General features: G+C 43.7%; 1 protein-coding gene across 1 annotated transcript in view; it reads left to right on the top strand.

The window, feature by feature from the left end:
- Positions 1-20,833, top strand: part of GPD1L (glycerol-3-phosphate dehydrogenase 1 like) — a 54,477-nt gene that overhangs the window by 3,924 nt on the left and 29,720 nt on the right. The window contains exon 2 of the mRNA XM_079114009.1: positions 13,626-13,803. Coding sequence (XP_078970135.1) covers positions 13,626-13,803 — 178 coding nt within the window. The remainder of the gene's footprint in view (positions 1-13,625; positions 13,804-20,833) is intronic.

The following is a 20,833-nucleotide window of genomic DNA, read 5'->3' as shown; positions in this document are numbered from 1 at the left end:
CATTATTAGTTTCATCATCCTTGATCAGAGCCATCTTTAAGTCACAAAATGGACCGGGTTGGAGTTTGGCCAAGGAGTACAGGCAGAGGATGGGAGAGGGGACAAGAAGAGTGACTTTGACACAGTTTTAGGAGTTTTCCCAGGAGTGACCTTGTTTTCACGTCAGCCTGACATCTTCCTGAGGTTGAAGTTCAGGGCGAGTGCTGGCCCTCTTTGCATTAATGCCGGAAGCAAGACTTCAACTCTGCTGGAACCTACAAAATGCAGCACCTGAGCTCATTGGTCACCTCTGCCACCCTTTTGTCTGTGCTACTCAGTTTCTGCCATGATTCATGCTACACAGAGAGCTAAGAAACAGTCTGAGTGACTATAACTTAGCTCCTCTGTGGTCAGAAGTATTATTGCTTCCTTCCCTGTCAACAGGTGGCATTGACACCCTTCTGCCTTGGGAGCTGGAAAGTTCAATGACAGGATGGGTTAGAGCTGGGAGAATATTCAGTGTCCCCTCCTGGGCTGGGCCAAGAACGTTCACACACATTGGTATATTTTAAAAAAGGAAGTGATGAAACCAGGCTATGGTGGTGCGCCCCTGTAATTCGAGCGACTCAGGAGGCCAAAGCTAGAGGATCACACGTTTGAGGCCAGACTCGGCAACTTAGCAAGACCCTGCCTCAAAATAAAGACCAAAAAGGACTGGGGATGTAGCTCAGTGGTAAAGCAGCCCTGAAAAGCAGCAATCTCTAATACAAAAAAAAAAACAAACAAAAAGGAAGTGGCACTTAATGACCTGTTCCCATTTCCTCCCACCCACCTGTTCAGCATAAAAACCACAAGGACTGTTCTGGAAATAGGAGCACTCAGTTTTCTTAGCTTAACCCCCACATGTTTCTTCATTCTTCTCTCCTCTCCCTTAACAGGAATAATAATAATTTTCTGATTATCAGGTATGTACCTTACTTCGTTTTAAACCTGGTAGTGAGCCTGTGTGGTCTGACTTCTAACCTTAGCTTAGATTGAAAGTAAGTGAGCGAAAACTTGCTCAAGGTCAGTAGTTAATAAGGGGAAGTTCAAAGGCAGGTCCTTCTTGCTCCAGAGATCGTGTTTCTATAAATTCCTATCATCTCAGGGAGAAACATCCTTTAACCCGAGCTCAAATCTCCTTGTCATAAAAATGTTGAGCATCTACCTTTTCAATGTAAGTCTCATCTAACTAATATTCCATTTATGAAAAATGAAACCGAATGAAGCTGTAAAATTCACCAATTTCCCTCCAAAGCAAGCACCATTCTCCTGTAGATCATGAAAGATGATCACAGCTTACTTTTTTGTGTGTGGTGGTACTGAGGTGCTCTACCACCGAGCTGCATCCCCAGCCCTTTTTATTTTTTGAGACAGGGTCTTGCTAGGTTGCCTAGTCTGTCCTTGAATTTGTGATCCTCCTGGCGCAGGCTCCTCAGTCACTGGGATTACAGGCGTGTCCCACCACTCCTGGCTTACTATTTATTTTTTAAGGCAGTCTATGTTCTTTTCCTTCCTCTTTTTCCTTCTCCTGCTCCTCCTTCTCTTTCTTCTCTGTCTCTCTTTCATTTGAACTGGAGGTTGAACCCTGGGGGGCACTTAACCACTGTACCACACATCTCCAGTCCTTTTATAGTTGTTTATTTTGAGACAGGGTCTTGCCAAGTTGCTGAGGCTAGCTTTGTTGTAATCCTCCTGTTCCAGCCTCCTAAGCCACTGGGATTACAGGCATGTGCCGCCACATCTGGCTATTTTTTTTTTTTTTTTAAAGAGTTTTAAATGAGATTTATTGAGTGCTGTTATTTATTAACAACAGACAAGTCATGAGTGAAACAGACATCAAACTGATATTTAGAAGGGCAATTGAAACACACACAAAGAATAAAAAGTCTTGATCCAAGTTACCCTGGAGGACAGATATTTTTTCCATTAGGAAAATTTTTCCTGAGTTTATAAATAAAGAGGGATGTATAACTGTTAGAACAATTGTTTTTGTTTTTGTTTTGGAGCGGGGTGAGTACCTAGGATCAAACCCAGGGTTGCTTTACCACTGAGCCACATCCTCGGCCCTTTTTATTTTTTATTTTGAGACAGGGTCTCATTTAGTTGCTTGAGACTTTGCTACATTGCTGAGGCTGGTTTCAAACTTGCAATTCTTCTGCCTCAGCCTCTGGAGCTGCTGGGATTACAGGCATGTGCCCCTGCTCCCAGTTTAGAACAATCTTAACCTTTGAGCTAACCTTCAACTTTTACCTGTTCATCTCAGCAGCACCTGGTTGAGCCTCTTTTCTAAGACATGTGCCTTTGGATAGAAATGTCATGTGTCCACTAAGTGGGGGTCCAGTAGTATCCCCAAGTCTCTTGAATGTTGCAGTGGAGCAGTGGTTTGTGTGGTTAGTGGTGTCCAAGCCACCTTCTCTCCCTTTCCTCCTCCCCACCCCAACGCTGGCAATATGGAGTACTGAGCTCAGTGTTTGTAGGTCTCCTGGCTCCCTTAAAGTCGTACTGGTGGCATTTTTCTGTCACTCGACTTTGGCTTGATTTCTTTCCAACCGGGAGCAGGGAACTGAATCAATTCTCAATTGTGGCCGACCCATCTACTCCAAAAGCTAGTGGCTTCCACAGCAACCACTAATCAGCTTGTAATTCTGGGGTCAACAATTTTGACTGACTAACCAGGGAAGAATCTGGTCTAGCCTGGGCTCTCTCATCATAGTCAGAGTCACTGGTGGGTTAGCTGGGATACTTGGTCCTGGATGATCTCTGTTGTGTGTCTGGCAGTGGACAGGTTTCAGCCAGAGTGACAGGAACGACTGGGCCACCTGCCTCATCCTTCAGCAGGCTAGTTCTGGCTTCTCCACGTGGTTACTGTCTTTCAACAAGAGCAAGCACACTCTTCAAGCTTTTACCACAATTAGTCCAGGTGCTTTTCCAGTCTGAATTCAGGAGATTTGTAGTACCACTGATATACAATTAACACCATAACCCAGGACATTTCGCATACTGCGGGAAACGTGTTTCACAGCAGCAAATGTTAGGAGGGTGATGGACTCTAATATTTTCATTATTCCTGTTTCTTACATTTTAGAACCCACATAACCCAGTTTGAGATACACTGTCTTAGGTAGAAAAATAATTTCCCATTCTCATCATCATAGCCAGAGTACTTCCCCAGCTGCGTGGGTATGTCCCAAGAAGACTGCATCTTCAGCATTTGATTGTTTCTGCCTGGTTTTCCCAGTGCTGAGAAAAGGAAGTGGTTTGCATGGGTTAGAAGCACAAAGAACCAGAGGCCCCTAGAATCTGTTTCTCCATCCCAAGACAGCTCTGACCCAACCGCCTGATCACTGGCTGTCTGTATAGAAATATCCCCAGATGAAATGAGTGATTCACATAGCTACCCCAGCGTGATAGGAAAGTATCCACGAGCATCTGAGCCTTTGTCTAAGATTATTTGAACTTTGTGCTTTAATTTCATTAGTGGATTGACCCACTGATAGGAAATATCTTGCATAGATACGACTCCTTGGTTCTTACCCTTTTGGGCTATCTGTTGAGATGCTGCATGTGTAAATAATTTTAAAACTGTAAAATACAATCTCAGTGTTAAACATTATTATGGATAAATTTGCATTATCAGATAAGCAGTTGACCATGCATTCTTGTTCTGTCTGAAACAATGGTTCACATTTGTTCTGGTCCTTTTTTTTTTTTTTGGTACCAGGGATTGAGCCCAGGGGTGCTTACCTCTGAGCTACACCCGCAGCCCCTTTTTTATTTTTAAAATTTGTTCCTTGTAGGTACACATGACAGGAGAATGTACTTTGACATATTATACGTACATGGAGTATAATAACTTCCCTCTCTCGTGGTTGTACATGATGTGGAGTTGCACTAGTCATGTATTCATATATGAGCATTGGAAAGTTATGTCCGATTCATTCACCTGTCTTTCCCATTCCCTTCCCCACTCCCTTCCTTTTATTTGAGATAAGGTCTCACTAAGTAGCCCAGGCTGGCCTTGAGCTTACAGTCCTCCTGCCTCAGCCTCCTGAGTCACTGAGATTACAGGTGTGCACCACTGCACCTGGCTTACTGTTTATTTTTAAGGCAGCTGATCTTTATTATTATTATTATTATTTGCAGTACTGGGGATTGAACCCAGGGCCTTGTGCTTGCAAGGCAAGTGCTCTACCAGCTGAGCTCTATTCTCAGCCCTTTATTTATTTTTTTGAGACAAGTTCTTGCTATGTTGCTGAGGGTCTTGCTAAGTTGCTGAGACTGGTGTAGAACCTGGGCTCCTCCTGTGTCAGCTTCCGCGATCACTGGGACTATAGGCATGCTCAAGTACACCCAACTTCAATGATACATCTTATGGTAACCTGCTTATAATGAACTCTTGTGAACTGGGGAAGCTTGATGGTGCTCTTCAGAACCAAGACCAGCAATGATGGCACTTGAGGTTTCCTCTCAAGTATTGGCCACATAGACTTCTGTGTGAAGACAGATTCTAAGAGAACAGCTTTGGCAAGAATGTTTGCTGGGATCTCTGATAATAGCAAACTTAGATGGGATTGGGGTGGGGACAGGCTGCACCTATGCTAGATTAGCTTGGACTAATTTACTAATGCCGAATTTTTTACTACTAATATTTAATAACACTTGAACTCAATTACTTCTACCAAAGTAGAACCCATCTGGAAGCTTTTAACACAACTAGCTCAAACTTAGCTTTGGTCCACCGTGGTGCAAGTGTCAGACTCAGTGATAAGGATTGTTGAGCCCTTTCCGTAGGCCAGGAGTTCCAACCGCTGTATGTATCACCTGTTATGGTCGTAGTGGTGGGTGTTGTTACCATCGTGGTACAGATGAGGAGTCTGATGCATGCAAGGTCATGTCCAGGTCCTGCAGCTGCCACGTGGTGCGGTAGTTGAAACTTCTCTGCCCTTCTTCACCCGCTTGAAATGTAACTATTGGGACTAAATTTAAATGTTAATCATTAAAATTAGCATTCAAATTGAAGTTTAAATATTCTGTGTAGCTACCTCCTTGGACCACAGAGCTCCACACACTGCTTTTCTCCTTGATTTTGCATTTTAAGCGTTCTGAAGAATTTTCTATATCTGTACACAGAGAAGAGAACATCTCATTCTTTTTTTGTGTTGGGTATTGAACCCAGAGCCTCCTGTATGCTACCCTAAACCCACAGCCTTTTAAAAAATTTTAATTTTGAGATAGGGTCTTGCCAAGTTGCCCAGGCTGACCTTGAACTTTAGATCCCTCTGCCTCAGCGTCCTGAGTAGCTGGGATTACAGGTGTGCACCACTGTGCCTGGCTGTCATTCTTTTTTATAAGTTGTATTATATTCCCAGCTATGACTACTCCTTGTTTAACCAGTCTCCTGATTTGGACACTTGGGTGTTGGTTTTTAACAGTTCTGCAGTGAATAACCTATGCTTGTATCTGTAAAGATAGTGTGTAAGAGCCAAAACTATTAGCAACACATGAAAAATGATTTAGTTGTGATTTCTTATTTCATTTTTTACTTTGTGATAAACAAGAATTAGGCAGGTAGAGGGTGCCATCCTATCTCCAGAGGGGTTAGAAATATATGCAGAAAAGAGGTTAGTTTGCTCTGGATTACCCAGCACGTCTGGGATAGGGCTGAGGTTTAAAAACTGAGGATTTGCATCATTGAGACTCTAGTGTGCGTTTGGAAACAGTTTCGAGCGATTCTCACGAGGCAGGGGCATGCAGTCTGTCTTCCAGTTATTGTGTGAACAGGGAGCAGGTGCCAGGTGGCTGTTAGAATTTGCACTCTGTGGTTCTTTTCCATGATCAATAGATGGGCCTGCAAGTTGTGCTCTTCCAAAAGCCTTGGGCAAAGATGGAGAATCTGCTTGTTTAGAGCCCTGGGAACAAGGTGATTCTCTGCCATCTGTGCTTAAGAGTGAGACCACTAGGTTCAGTTTATAAGACCAGGACTTAGATTTCCTCCAGGATGCTGTAGGTTGCTCTCCTGGGGGGAATCTCAGGCTACTTGTGCCTCGATCCTAATATGAATTCACCTGAGAATTCCATTCACTCGGGTGACCATTTTCCCCATGGTATATGGAGTTGATGGCCCAGCTGACCAGGTCATGGGTAGGTGTTTTAGGACAGGCTGTTCGAGGTGAGACCGACCCAAAAGTGTTCTGAAGAAAACATGGGCATAAATGTTGGCTAAAATGAGGCTTGGGGGCCGGGTATCTAGATTTCAGTTTCTCCTCTAGCTTGCATATTTTTGATCGACCAACAGGCCTTGGGACCTGCTAAAACTCATCTGCTTTGGATTTTGGGGGATCTGTTAAAACATCCACAAGTCAAGAATGTCTTATAATTACAATGTAGGCAAGCTTCAGTGATACGTATCTATTTTAGAAAGTGAAGAAAAGTGCACAGCTACCCTTTGCTTATAGTCCTACTAACAGAAAGGTGATGTGCTCACTCAGCACTTCCACCTTGAACGTGGACGGTGCTCATGAGGATGGGGCTGCCGTACAGATTTTGAAGTGGTGGATCTTTTTTTTTTTCCTTTTTGAACTGGAACCAGGGATCGAACCCAGAGGCACTTAACCTCTGAGCCACATTCCAACCCATTTTATTTTTTATTTTGAGACAGGGTCTTGCCAAATTGCTGAGGTTGACCTTGAACTTGCAATCCTCCTGCCTCAGCCTCTCGAATCATTGGGATTATAGGCATGCCACACCACGCCCAGCAGAAGGGGCAGATCTTGAGTGGCATTTCTTTTTTCTTTCTTTCTTTTCTTTTTTATTAAATTTTTTAATTTTTATTTTTACAGACTGTATTTTGGTTCATTGTACACAAATGGGGTACAACTTTTCATTTCTATGGGTTGTACACAATGTAGATTCACACCATTCATGTAACCATATATATACACATAGGGTAATACTGTTTCATTCTACTGTCTTTCCATCTCCCCACCACCCCATTTTCCTCTACAGCTTGAGTGGCATTTCTAACAAGCTCCTAGCGATGCTTTTGCTGCTGGTCCATGAACTACACTTTAAGGAGAGACTGACTACAGACCAGACTCTATGCTAGTTCTTGTGTGTTTTCTCACAATCCCTTTACTGTGGGTTTTTAAAAATTGTGGTAATATACACAATATAAAATTCCCCGCTTAACTGTGCTTTCATTGTCTAGTTCAATATGTTCACACTGTCGCACAGCCCATCTGTAGAACTCTCCTAGTCTTGCAGAACTAAAACTGGATATTCATTAAGCAACAGTTTCTCCCACCACTCTCCCTCCAGCCCTGGGCAACTAACTGCGCTTCGACTTTGTCTTTGTGATTTGATTATCTGGGACTCAAATAAGCAGTGGCCCTGTAAGCCCAATCGTACATTCCTCACTCTTTGTGCCTGGCTTATCTCACTTAGCATAATGTATTCAAGGCTCATACATATTTAGCATGTGTCACAATCTCCTTTTTAAGATTGAATAATGTCCCATTGTGTATACCGTACCTGCCACTTTTTGTCTATCCATTTATCAGTTGATGGACCCTTACTTGAGTTGCTTCTGCCTTTTGTCTGTTGCTTCTACCTTCTGCCGTGAACATGGTATCAAATATCTGTTTGACTATCTACTTTTAGTTCTCTTGAGTATATTTCCAGAAGTGGGAGGGCTGGGTCATATGGTGATTCTATTTTTAATTAAAAAAAATTTTTTTTGCACCAGGGATTGAACCCAGGGTTGCTTAACCACTGATCCACATCCCCAGCCCTTTTTTGTATTTTATTTAGAGACAGGGTCTCACTGAGTTGCTTAGGGCCTTGCTAAGTTGCTAAGGCTGGCTTTGAACTCAATCCTCCTGCCTCAGCTTCCCAGGCCTCTGGAATTACGGGTGTGTGCTACTGTGCCTGGCCCTATTTTTAATTTTTTGAGGATTCATCTTTCCGTTGTCCATGGCAACTGCAGCATTATACAGTCCTATCAGCAATGAAGTGCATAAGGATTCTGATTTCTCTCACATCCTCATCCAAACTTGTTATTTTCTGTTTTTGATAGTAGCCATTCTGATGAGTGGGAGGTGGTTTTATTAATTGCAAATGATTACATGACTTATACAGGTTTGCCTCCTGCTTTTTTGCTAAATGTATCCTTCTGTGAAAGCATTTTCCTATGCAGTTTGAATTTTGGTAGATAGAAGGCCTTTTTGTCTCCTTTTCTTGGAGTGTTCATTGATCTTTTTCTTCTCTGTGGTTTCTTCTTTTCGAAAGAAGACTTAGAAACTTAGAAAGCTTCCCTATCTGAAGATCAAATAAACATTCACCAAGCCAAACCTATTTTTAATATTTCATTTTTTACATTTGCATCTCATGCCCTGGCATTTGATTGTGCTTTAAAAGCCCTTTAACTATAAAGAATTACACAGAATGTTTAACAGTGGTTCTGTCTTTGTGGCAAGATTATTCATAATTCTTTTTTCTTCTTTCATGCATTGGTCATATGAGTGAATGAGTAGATCCTATTTAAACCAAAATCGACCACCCTCTTGCCCATGGAACCATAACTCAGGTCAGCTCTGAGAGAGACAAAGGCATGGAATATGTGAACCCTTACTGATTCACCTCCCTGGACCTTTATTTCCTGTTTAGTAAAAGGAGAGATGAACTGGAGGGTCCTTTCTGGCCTCAAAAGATTCTGTACTCCAGAAAGTGCACGGGCCACCCAAATTCTTGTTTTGTGCTGGGGATTGAACTTAGGGGTGCTTTATCACTGAGTTACATCCCTAGCCTTTTTTATTTTTCAGCTCTGAGAGAGAGTCTCCCTAAGTTGCTTAGTGCTTTGCTACATTGCTGAGGTTGGGTTCAAACTTGCAATCCTCCTGTCTCAGCCTCCAGAATTGCTGGGATCACCTTGCCTGGCTAGGCCACTGAAGTTCTGTGGAGTTTTGCCTGATTTGATAAGTGGCCATTGCTTGGCTCATGAGTGAATCCTCAACCTGATTGAAATATACCTTCTTAGGAGTGGGAGTGAATGCCAAGGGGTCAGCTGGGCCTTTGTCAAGCTGGAGATTAGGACATAGTGTCCTTGTACCTGGGACCCAGGGCGGTAGAGAGAAACAATGGGGCCCTGCCTTGGGTGTGACTCTTCTTCTGTGAACTGCCTGCTTAGTCTCCTGGCTTCCCTTTCTGCATGTAAAGGGCAGGGAGCGTAATAATAGTACCTGCCTCAGACAGGTGGTGAGGCATGAAACAGAGAATGTGGGTAGATGGGTAAAGCATTCGACCCGCTGGGAACTCACCCTATGCCAACAAGGACAGCTGGGAAAAGTGTTTGAAACAGGGCCTGACCCCTGGTGCACGCCTGGTCAATGCTGTGTCTGCCCACCCTGTCCCCTTCTCACCTCTTACCTGCTCCTTGCCCTCTTCTTCACCTCCCCCTCCTTCTCCCTGCAATCCCACCTTTCTTCCTATTTCCTTCCTCCTACCTGTCCTTCCCTATCCCCCTCTGCTTCTGTCTCCTCCTCCCTCTCCTAAGGTCCCTAACCTCATCCCCTTTCTCCTTTTCTGATCAATCCTCCTTCTACTCCTTCCTTTCTGCACCCCCTTCCCTTCACCCTGGAAGAGTTGGCTCTAGGTGAAAGCAATGACCTGTTGTTTGTCACAACAGAAGATAAGCCCCAGCCTCCTGTTACTGACCTTTGCTCTGGCCTTTCCTCTGCCTCAAGGCTCCCCTGCCGCCTCCCTAGGTGAGGCCCACCTAACCTTCCCAGTTCAGCTCTAGCTGCAAGCTCTCCCAGCTTCCCCTGAATGGCCTGACAAGTGTCACACCCCCTTATTGACCACATTGCTCACTGCACTGGAACATCATCAATCTCCATTTACCAGTCTCCAAGCTCCCTGAGGGTGGGGACTTGTCTGCTTTTCTTCCCCTGTATTCCTGTACCTCCTTGGGGTGCAGACTGCATCAATAAATGATTCTACTTTACAACATGGCAAATACAAGCGATACAGCTTTTTTTTTTTTTTTTTTTTTTTTTTTTTTGTGGTGCTGGGGATCGAACCCAAGGCCTTGTGCTTGCAAGGCAAGCACTCTACCCACTGAGCTATCTCCCCAGCCCAAATACAAGAGAGACAGCATGACTTTGGGTAACTTATTGCTCTCTGAGCCTCAGTTTCTTCATCTGTAAAATAGATATGATGTGTACTTCTCTTATGGACTGGGATAAAGAAGAAATGAGATTTTTAAAAAATTTGTAGCACTATGGTTTGAACCCAGGGGTGCTCTGCCACTGAGCTATATCCACACCTTTATTTATTTATTTATTTTTTCATTTTGAGACTGGGTCAAAATTTCCCAAGCTGGCCTTGAACTTGCGATCCTTCTGCCTCAGATTGCTGAGTTGCTGGAATGACAGGCATGCACTATCACGCCCTGCTGAAATAAGATCTTATATCAAATACACACCTTTGCAAGACGCTTTTAAGTTTTATTTGCCTAACGTTATAGAGGTTATGAGTTAGGGTATACTTTGAGGCTTGAGATAATTCATGATTTCATAGGTAATGTAATTTCAGGCTCTGGGTAAAGACTCAGGATTGGCCGTCAGCAGACCTGAGACTCTTCTAGTTCTTCCACTCCCTGGCTACTGATCTTTGCTCCAGAGACCTTCCTGGAAGGCTCTTCTACCCCCTCTCCTGGTAAGGCCCACCTGGGCCCCCGTACCTGGTTGCATAATATGAGACAAGTTCAGAGTAACTGAGTTCAGTTGGAATGAACTTGCATAATGTTATTTGCAAGTTGACTTTAAAGAATTCTTTAGAGTACTGTAGTAAATACTACATGTAGAAGGTAACAGCAACAAAAAAACATGGTAGCACGAAAATAAAAGTGTTAATAAATTTGTACCAGATACTTCCACCTGCCTAGGCTTAAGACTGAGGCTTCTTCAGGCTTGGTGAAGGAGGGAGGTTGGGAAGAGGTTGGCACATGCCAGAGAGGTGGTCGCACTCAGATGAGACACACTGTGCACTCTCAGGACTGTGAGTCTTGATACAGGCAAATGAGTCGGTGTTGTTTGGGTCCTGTGTGTGGGTGGCCTTCAGCCTGCGGGGCTACCCATGATTCCCATTTCTCACTTTGGAAAACACTGGATTCAATCAAAGACCTGGAGGGGACCTTAAGTTTACCTATCCTGCCTGTCATTTGGTGGTTGGAATGATCTGGACCAGGTGTAGAATTGGCTGCTCATGCTCATGACCCAGGAATGGACCCTGTGACTGGGCTTCTGCAGTGTCACAACTGACTGGATGTGGAGACTCCACCAGCGAGCTGCGGAACCCCAACCACGGCAGTTCACTCACAAACCACCTTCGTGGGCTGTGCTTTGATTTTTTTTTTTTTTTTTTAAATGTGGTCCTGGCAGTCGAACCCAGGGCCTCACATACCCTAGGCAAGTGCTGTACCACTGAGCCCCCAGTAAGCTATTTTTAGAAGAGGATGTATCCCCTATAAATAGACTCAGTTTCCTCCCAGGCCCTCTCATGGCTCTATTTGACCCATAAGGAAAGCAAAGCCATTCCTTCCCCCTGGCCAGAAGAGGTGACCCTCGTAGCACACCAGGTCCCCACAGTCACACGTGCTCTCTTTGACCTTGTGGAAGTTCCTTGACTCCAGGGAACACTATGCACTGAACTGTTGTCTCCCTGAATAGTGAGCAGCCGAGCAGCCGTTTCCAAGATTAGAATGGAAGCAACAGGGCTGGTGGAGAGATTCCTGGCTCCCTTCTACAAAGTGTCAGGGGGAGAATTGGATTAACAGGTATTTATCTAATGAGCCGTCCTGCTGGCATAGAGTAAAGTACAGCGGCCTAGCCTTGACATTTATAGCCATTCTTTTGTGAGGGAGGAGGGCATAGGAGTTCTAAATCATTGTGCAGAGCAGCGCTTCTCAGCCCTGGCTGCACATTGTGCACATTGAGTCACCAGCCAGCTTTAAAAACCACACCCTGCAGGTGCCAGTTTCACTGATCTGGGGTGTGGCTTGGGACCCAGGATTTTTAACTCTCCCGATAATTCTAGGATGTAGCTAGAGTTCAGAGCCTCTGGTTTAGTTTATCTGTTCTGTCTCGGGACAGGGAAAATAATGATAACCTGTGTTAGAATTATTAGAATTTTTGTGCTCCTTAAAGCACAGAGATCAAAATGCTAGGATGCCGAGGGCGGTGACCACACCTGTAATCCCAGTGACTCGGGCTGAGGCAGAAGGGTCTCAAGTTCAAGGACAGCCTGGGCAACTTAGTAGATCCTGTGTCAAAATAAAAAATAAAAAGAGCTGAAGAACCATGTACGGCCAGAAAAATGAGAAGTTGTGCTCCATTTGTGTACAATGTGTCAAAATGCATCCTACTGTCATTATAACCAATTAGAACAAATTAAAGAAATATAAAATAAAAAAAAGAACTGAGGCTGTAGCTCAGTGGTACAATAACCCCTAGGTTCAACAATCCCCAGAACCACGCACACACACACACACAGCTGAGATGAATTAGAGCTGGGTCAGAATAACAGGCTCATGGAGGGGAGTAAAGATAAACATCTCTAATATATTCTTCCATATCAGCTAGGCTTGCCAACCCATCCCCCACAATTATCACTCCTTATCCCATAATAATTGTTAGAAAAAATAACAAACGCCTACCACTTGAATTTGCCAGGTGCTCTTTATAACCTTCTTCTATTTGTTCCTCACATGGGGAAGGCTGTCCAAGAAAAAGCCATTTCTCTAGTCAGGCAGAGCTGATTGGCTCAGCTGGAATCAGGCGCCTGCCCACCCAGTAGTAGGATTCTACCAGTTGGCATAGGGCACAGGTGCCTGGCTGGCCCCCTCTGCCCATAGCCACAGCTATCTTGAGGATTGATGTTGACTAGGTAGGGTTCCTTCACTTCCCTGTGTCCATTGAAAAGACTGTCCATCATTAGGGCCAAACAGAGATGCAGAAAGAAAGGAGCTTGGGCTGAAGGCCCCCTGGATACCTGTCGGGGGGCAAGAGGGGAGGTAGAAGGGTGCATATTGCTTGGGGATCTGGGCCCTACAATCTTACTTTGCTCCTTTTCTGGAATCCACTCAGGTTCTTGTCTTGCCTTTAGGATTCTGCCTTGGGCCTGTTGCAGTTCATGGGAACACAGTTTATTTTATAGTGGCTACATTTTAATCTCCTTGATGAGTTTGAAATATGGCCTCGTTTCCTTGGAGGCTTCAGAAACCCTCTGGGGTCAAGTTCATGCTTTCAGGTCGATTTCTCTTCTACTTGTGACACTGTTCCAAGATAGTTTGGTTCTTAACTAGTTTCAAGGGGTGGTGCTTTTTGACCTTGTACCAAATTCTGGGGCTTTCCTGATCTCAGGGGTGGTCTTTCCTGATGAGAACTGCTAAGTTTCAAGTGGCTTGAGGCCAAAACACATCCCGTCTTGCACAAGCTTAGTGCTTGAGTCACAATCAAAACACAGGTCTTCTGAATTTTATTGAATGCTTTGTCTCATCTGCTCAATGAATGTAATATTTTCTTTCTTTTCCATGTTTTCTTTCGTAGGGGTTCAGCTGTTGCAAAAATAATTGGTAATAATGTCAAGAAACTGCAGAAGTTTGCCTCCACAGTCAAGATGTGGGTCTTTGAGGAAACAGTCAATGGGAGAAAACTGACAGACATCATAAATAATGACCACGAAAATGTTAAATATCTCCCTGGACACAAGCTGCCAGAAAATGTGGTAAGACTTTGGGATGAAAAGTACATTTGAGGGCTGGGGAAATAGCTCAGTTGGTAGAGTGCCTGTCTCGCATGCACAAGGCCCTGGGTTCAATCCCCAGCACCACCGGAAAAAAAAAAAGAAAAGTACATTTGATTCATTCTGCAGGTTGTGTCTGAGTGAGCAGTACTTGGGACCTAGATATGGGGAAGCTACTTCCCATTCTCCCAGTTCTTTTCTATGACAAATTACTTGATTAGTATTGGTGCTTTTGACTTTGAGAACGGGCTATGTATTAGTTCGCTAGGTCTGGCATACCAAAGTGCCACAGACCTGAAACTAATTAATTAATTTACTTATTTTTTATTTTAGTACCAGGGAGTGAACCGAGGGGCACTTTACCTCCAAGTCACATCTCTATCCTGTATTTATGTTTTATTTTGAGACAGGGTCTTGCTAAGTTGATGAGTCTGACTTTGACCTCCATCCTCCTGCTTCAGCCTCCCGAGCCGCTGGGATTACAAGCATGCACCACCACACCTGGCTGAAATTTATTTTCTTACAATACTGGCAACTTAAAATTTGAGGTCACGGTGCGGGCAGGGTTTGTTTCTTCTAGTGTCTCCTTGGCTTGTCAATGGCTGTCCTCTCCCTGACCTGTTATAACTGCCTCTTCCTATGAAGACAGCAGTCCTATTAAATTAGCTCTTACCATGTAGACAACATTTGGAGTTCATTACCTCCTTAAAGACACTGTTTCCAAGCACATTCTGAGGTCCTGGGGGTTAGGATGTCAACATACGAGTTTGCAGGGTTCCAAAGTACAGTCCATCAAATTAAATTGATTTTTAAATATTAAACCAACCCTGAATTACTGGACCAAATCTCACTTGGGTATATAATATCTTATCCTTTTAATATTAAATTTAATTTTCTACAACATTATTAAGAACTTTTTGCATCTATATCCACAAGAAATATTGGTCTTTAGTTTCTTTTCTTGTCATGTTTTTGCCTGGTTTTGGTATGAGGGTAACCTAATTGAGTTTAGACATATTTCCCCTTCTTCAGTTATCCAGAAGATTTTGCATATTATTTCTTCTCTAAGGATTTGGTTGAATTCATCAATAAAGCTATTTGTGGCTGGGGAAAAAAAAAAAAAAAAAAAGGTACAGTCCATAATAAACTTCTTCCTTGGTGTTCAAAGTGCGGGTCACATCAGAGCTAGATTAGCACCTTTGCCTCTGGCTGTTGGTGTTCCTGTAGCTCCTGATGTACCCTTGCTAAGTGCACTCGACTTTGCTCAGCTCGCCAGGGCAGCTAATGCACTGGTCTGTAATTAAAATCAGGGTTGAGGCCTAAATTACAGATGAAGATAGAAGAAAATGAGAAAGTGTAAGACCGATAGTTTAAAATTCAAGCTTATTAGGTTGGGGAGAGAAAAATACAGGTTATTTCCTGTCCTAATTCTTGTTGGTTTCGGGGCAAGTGGAAAGGGGGCACACCCTGGTGCCTGCGTGCTGGAGGGAGTTTATGAACTTCTTCTGTGGCCAGATTCACCCTCGGTGGCTTCCTGTGGTAGTCTTTGAAAACCAGACAGCTGTGGCTGCCCGATTCCTGTGACTTACCTGAGAAGCCATCTCCTGTGTTAATGAAGTCTCCTTTGCTGTGTTTCCACTCACCAGTCCTTCATGAACATGTCCTGTGTGTGCAGAGCGGGGTTGGGTGTGGGCCCAGAAAGGGGAAGAGGATGACATTACTTTCCTCAAGGAATTGAGCAGGGGAGACCGATCCGTAAACTAATAAATGTGGGGACATTGGAGGTGCCCAGGCCTGCTTACTGAAGATTTTTATTTGGCTTTTAATTATACAGTGTTCATAGGTGTCAAGCACTGTGCCGAGCATAGACTGTCTCATTTAATCTTCTTAAGGGCCCTCTTAGGTGGGTGCTGTTAGTTTTCCAATTATGCTGATGATTACTGTTGTGGAGCGGAGGAAACGAAGACTCGGGCAGATGAACTTGCCCAAGGTCATGAGCTGGGGCCAGCCTTGGATCTGCTTCCCGGTGGATTCGTTGCTGAGCCTGCTGACCTTCTAGGCAATGACAACTTTCTCTTCTATGTCATTGAACTAGGGTGAACTAGCATTTCCCTGCAGTTATTGGTGGTGCAGGGAGGAAGGGTCCCTAGGACTATGAATTTGGAAGTTAAGCATCTGATAGAAAGAATAAAAGGGACAGCAACAGAAGGCATCAGGGTCATCACTAATCCATCCTGGGCTTAGAAATTCTCTTGACCTTCCCTTTTTTCATGTTGCTCAATTGCTCCTACCTTTTTGCAATGCATGTGCCTCATGCTATGTTCCCCCGACTCAGCTTTCTGCCAGTCCACCTGTACCTGCCTGTCCCCCTCCACCTGCCTCCGCATGTGGTCCTGACTTTCTGGGTCTAACTCTCTAGGTATCCACGGTGCCTAGCCTGGTGCTTTTCCTCCACTTGATGCTGAAGGCATGCTGGGGGAAGCGACTCTGTGAAGTCAGAGCCTATACTGTGAATAGGAAGAACGGGAGGGAGGAGACCCCACAGAGGAGCAAGGCCACCATCCCTGTGGACAGCCTGGCCCCACACCCCCTGACTCCAACTGCCTCAGGTCCCTAGGTGTGGACAGAGGACAGAGAGAAAGGAGAAAAAGTCTATTCCCAGAATCCTACTGATGTCCAAAGGCTTGTAGGCTCAAGGAAATGAACATATGTGTTCTCTGCAGTGGACACGGTGTGGTTTCTGACTTTTTGCTGTTATGGACAGTGCCTTTGGGAACAGTGGAGAATGCTCCCGGGCACTACCTGCACATGCCTAGTTGCAGAATCCCAGGGTCACAGGGAATGCACAGACTTTACTCCATAAAAGACTTGTTTTTAACCTTTTTTGTTCTTGCAAATCGAAGGATGAGATGTGCATTTCCATCAACACAGGATTGCTATTTATGATATCTGTAAGTTAATGAGCGGGCCTGAGATTGTGAGCCCTTTTAGCTTGGAGCCCCCAGGTTGCTGCCCACCTCGCCCTCCCCCAGGCCCATACTCATAACTGACCCTGTCCCCAGAGGCACCTTCTCTTCCCCATGGCATCGCCTGCTCCCTGGAAGCTGGGCCAGTCTGAGTGTGTGATTTCCCCTTAGACCTGAATGGAGAGAATACCTACTTCCTGTCACTGCAAGACACAAATTGTTGATCCTATTTTATGGCTCTCTATCCAGAGCCTGTGTTTAGAGCTCATCCAGGTACAGGGCTCTTCAGCTTTCATGCTCCGGCTTCAACTGCGTCAGTGTGACACCAGGATTTATGATTACAGCGTCCTTTATGAAATGCAGTTGTCATTGCCTCTCATCTTTGTCTTCTAAGCTTTGCCAGCTTTTTTTTTTTAACTGCTCTGCTGAGTTGCAATCCACAAGCCATTCATTTCAGTGGTTTCTAGTATATTCACATTGTTGAGCAACCATTACTCTAGTCAATTTTTAAACATTTTCATCGCACTGAAAAGAAACCTATAGTTACCTCTGATTGGCCCCTGTGGCTTCCCAGCCCTGGGCAACTGCTAATCTACTTTCTATCACTACAGATTTGCTTTTTTTTTTTTTTTTTTTTTTTGCCATACTGGGAATTGAATCCAGGCTTCACATGTGCTAGGCCAGCACTTTACCACTGAGCTCCATGCCCAGCCTCATTTGCTTAGTCTTCACATTTCATATAAATGACATCATGCATCGTGTGGCCTTGTGTGACTAGCTTCTCTCACTTAGCCTGTTTTCAAGGTTCGCCTGTGTTGTAGCATGTTGTCAGTCAGTACTTTATTCCTTTTTTAGGTGTGAATACTATCCTATGATATGTGTCTTAGTCCATTTTTGGTTGTTACAACAGAATATTAGAGATGAGGTAATTTTTAAAGAAGTTTTTAGCTCATGGTTCTGGGAAGTCCAAAGGCACAGTGGGAGCATCTGGTGAGGGTCTTCATGCTGCATCATAACATGGCAGAAGTGTGTGTAAGAGACAAAGCTTGAGGGCAGACTCTCTGTGTAACAACCCTTTTTTGCAGGAACTAATTCACTCCCATGATAACAATAGTACTCTGATGCAGAGGGCTCTGTCCCCATGGCCCGGGCACCTCTCACTAGGCCTGACTCCCAATATCACTGCATTAGGAGTCCAACTTCCAACTCACAAATTCTGGGGGACAAGCACTCAGGCCGTGACAATACCATATTTTGTTTATCCTGTCATTAGTTGACAGACCTTCGAGTAGTTTCCAGTTGTTGGCTAATATGCATAATGCTGTCATGAAACTTGATGTATAATATTTTGTGGGAACATATGTTTTCAGTGCTTTTGAGCATATACCTAGGAGTTTTGGGGTCATATAGTTGTTCTGTGTTTAACTTTTTAAGGAACTGCCAGACTGTTTTACAAAGTGGCATTACCATTTTGCATGTCCACAGTGGTATACAGGAGTTCTCATTTCTCTGCATCCTCATCAGCATTTGTTATTATCCGGCCTTTTAGTCCTAGCTATCCTAGTAGGTGTGACATAGTATCTCATTAATGATTTTGGTTTTCATGTGCCTGATGACTGACAATATTGAGTATCTTTTTTTTTTTTTTTTTTTTTTTGTTCTGGGGATTGAACTCAGGGGCACTCTACTATTGAGCCACATCCCCAGCCCTATTTTGTATTTTATTTAGAGACAGGGTCTCACTGAGTTGCTTAGCACCTCACCATTGCTGAGGCTGGCTTTGAACTTGCAATCCTCCTGTCCCAGCCTCCCGAGTGCTGAGACACCCAGCAATATTGAGCATCTTTCCATGTGCTTCTTGGTGTACCTTTAGAGGAGTGTATATTCAGAGCCTTTGCCCATTTATAAAATTGGATTGTCTTTTTTTATTTTTCATTTTTTTGTATCAGGGATTGAACCCAGGGTTGCTTAAGCACTGAGCTACATCCCCAGCCCTTTTTATTTTTTTATTTTGTGACTGGGTCTTGCTAAGCTTTGCTAAGTTGCTGAGGCTGGCTTTGAATTCTCGATCCTCCTTTCTCAGCCTCCCAAGCTGCTAGTATTACAGGCGTGAGCCATTGTGCCCGGCTTAAAATTGGATTGACTTTTTATTATTGAGTTGTAAGAATTCTTCATGTAATCCAGATACAAGTCCCTTTTCAGATATGATTCACAGTACTTTCTCTCTTATCTGAGTTGTCTTGTCACTTGCTTGAGGGTATCCTTTGAAGCACAAAACTTTTATATTTTGAAGTCCAATTGACACTTTTTTCTGGCCTGTTAACACTTTAGGTATGGTTTCTTGCAAAGGTTTACATTCACTGATGTTTCCTTAGCACCTAGAATAATAGTCCAGACATTTTTTGTGGTCTGACTAAATGCTAGGGATTGTGGAAATGGTGAAGAAGTACAAACCAGGATGAAGAGTTTTGTTTTGATGTTTTAGGTGGTATCTCATGGGAAATAAATTATTCCAAGATCTTTTTTTTTTTTTTTTTTTTAAACTAGCCATTTACTTATGGGTAATACGGTTGGGATAATATCTGTTAATTTTAACTGAAGAACTTCTGAGAATTGGAATATCAGTTCAGTGGAAAGTCACAGTGTTATTTATTTTCCTCCCTGGATTTACCTTTTTTATTTTTACTAGAGTAGAAGTTGTTAGTAGTTGTTTTAGTTAGCTTTTTCACTGCTGTGACTCAAAGATCTGACCATAACAATTTTAGGGGAGGAAAAGTTTATTTGGGGGCTCACGGTTTCAGAGGTCTCAGTTCATGGACAGCAGGCTCCATTCCTCAGGGCTCGAGTTGAGGCTGAACATCGCTGCAGAATGTGTGGGAGAGGACAGCAGCTCACACATTGATTAGGAAGCAGAGAGAGAGAGGTCTCTACTTGCCAGATACAAATATAGACCCCAAAGCCACACCCCAGTTCCCACCTCCTCCAGCCACACCCTACCACTTCAATTACCACTCAGTTAATCTCAATCAAAGAATTAATTCATTGATTGTGTTAAGGCTCTCATAACCCAATCATTTCTCCTCTGAACCTTCTTGCATTGGCTCACACGTGAGCTTCTGGGGGGACACCTCACATCCAAACCATAACAGTAGTGTTATTCAAATTTCATTGTTCATCAGAATCATCTGGATAGCTTAACGGGGACTCCTGAGCCCTTTTCTAGAGTTTCTGGTTTACTGGGTGTCAGGCCCATGAATTTGCATTTCCAAGTTGCAGGTGGTCTAGGGGTCGTGTGCTGAGAACCATAGGTGTACAAAACAGGTTGGCATTTAAGAATCATCAGATGAGGTTGCATGCCTGAGGATAAATTTTTTGCATGTAGATCCAAGGACATGCGTTTTACCTGAGGTCCAAGGTTAGGGGCTGGGGATATAGCTCAGTTGCTAGATTGCTTGCCTAGCATGCACAAGGCCCTGGATTCAATCCCCAGCACCACCAAGAAAAAAAAAAAAAAAAAAGTGAAGTTAGGAGAACAGAAGGAAATTAGAATATTTTTGAGCCTCTGCCATGCCCCAGTACTACTTTGCTATGTTTTACTCATAGTATCATATTTAATCTGAATACTTGTTTCCCAAGGATGTGGGTGAGTTTGCTCGGGTATAATCAGCAAACTGGTTGACCAAACTTTCTCACCTAGCCCATGGCAGTCAGACCATTTTAACTGTGCCACTTTTTTTTAAAGCATCTCAGAAATTGAATTGAATTTATTTCAATCAATTGCAAGGAACGAATGGGAAAGTAATGTCTTTAACCTGGCCAATCTCTCTGGGCAACACAGTTTAGGGAGGAATATTAGTCCGTTTCACTCTTAGCAAAGATTGCAGAAAGAGAGGCAACCAGGGTGAGCAGGTGAGAAAATCAGGAGATTGTTCCACTTGTTGAATGTGGGGTTAGAAGGGAAGTCACAATCCTGTTCAAACAATGCTAGCTAGGATGGAGCTTAACTGTGCCACTTTTGTTAGCTATCAAAACTGTCTGCAGCCGGA

This window comes from Sciurus vulgaris (genome assembly GCF_902686455.1).
Source record: "Sciurus vulgaris genome assembly, chromosome: 16".
In the NCBI taxonomy this organism is placed as follows: domain Eukaryota; kingdom Metazoa; phylum Chordata; class Mammalia; order Rodentia; family Sciuridae; genus Sciurus; species Sciurus vulgaris.
This window is presented reverse-complemented; position numbering and strand designations above follow the sequence as displayed.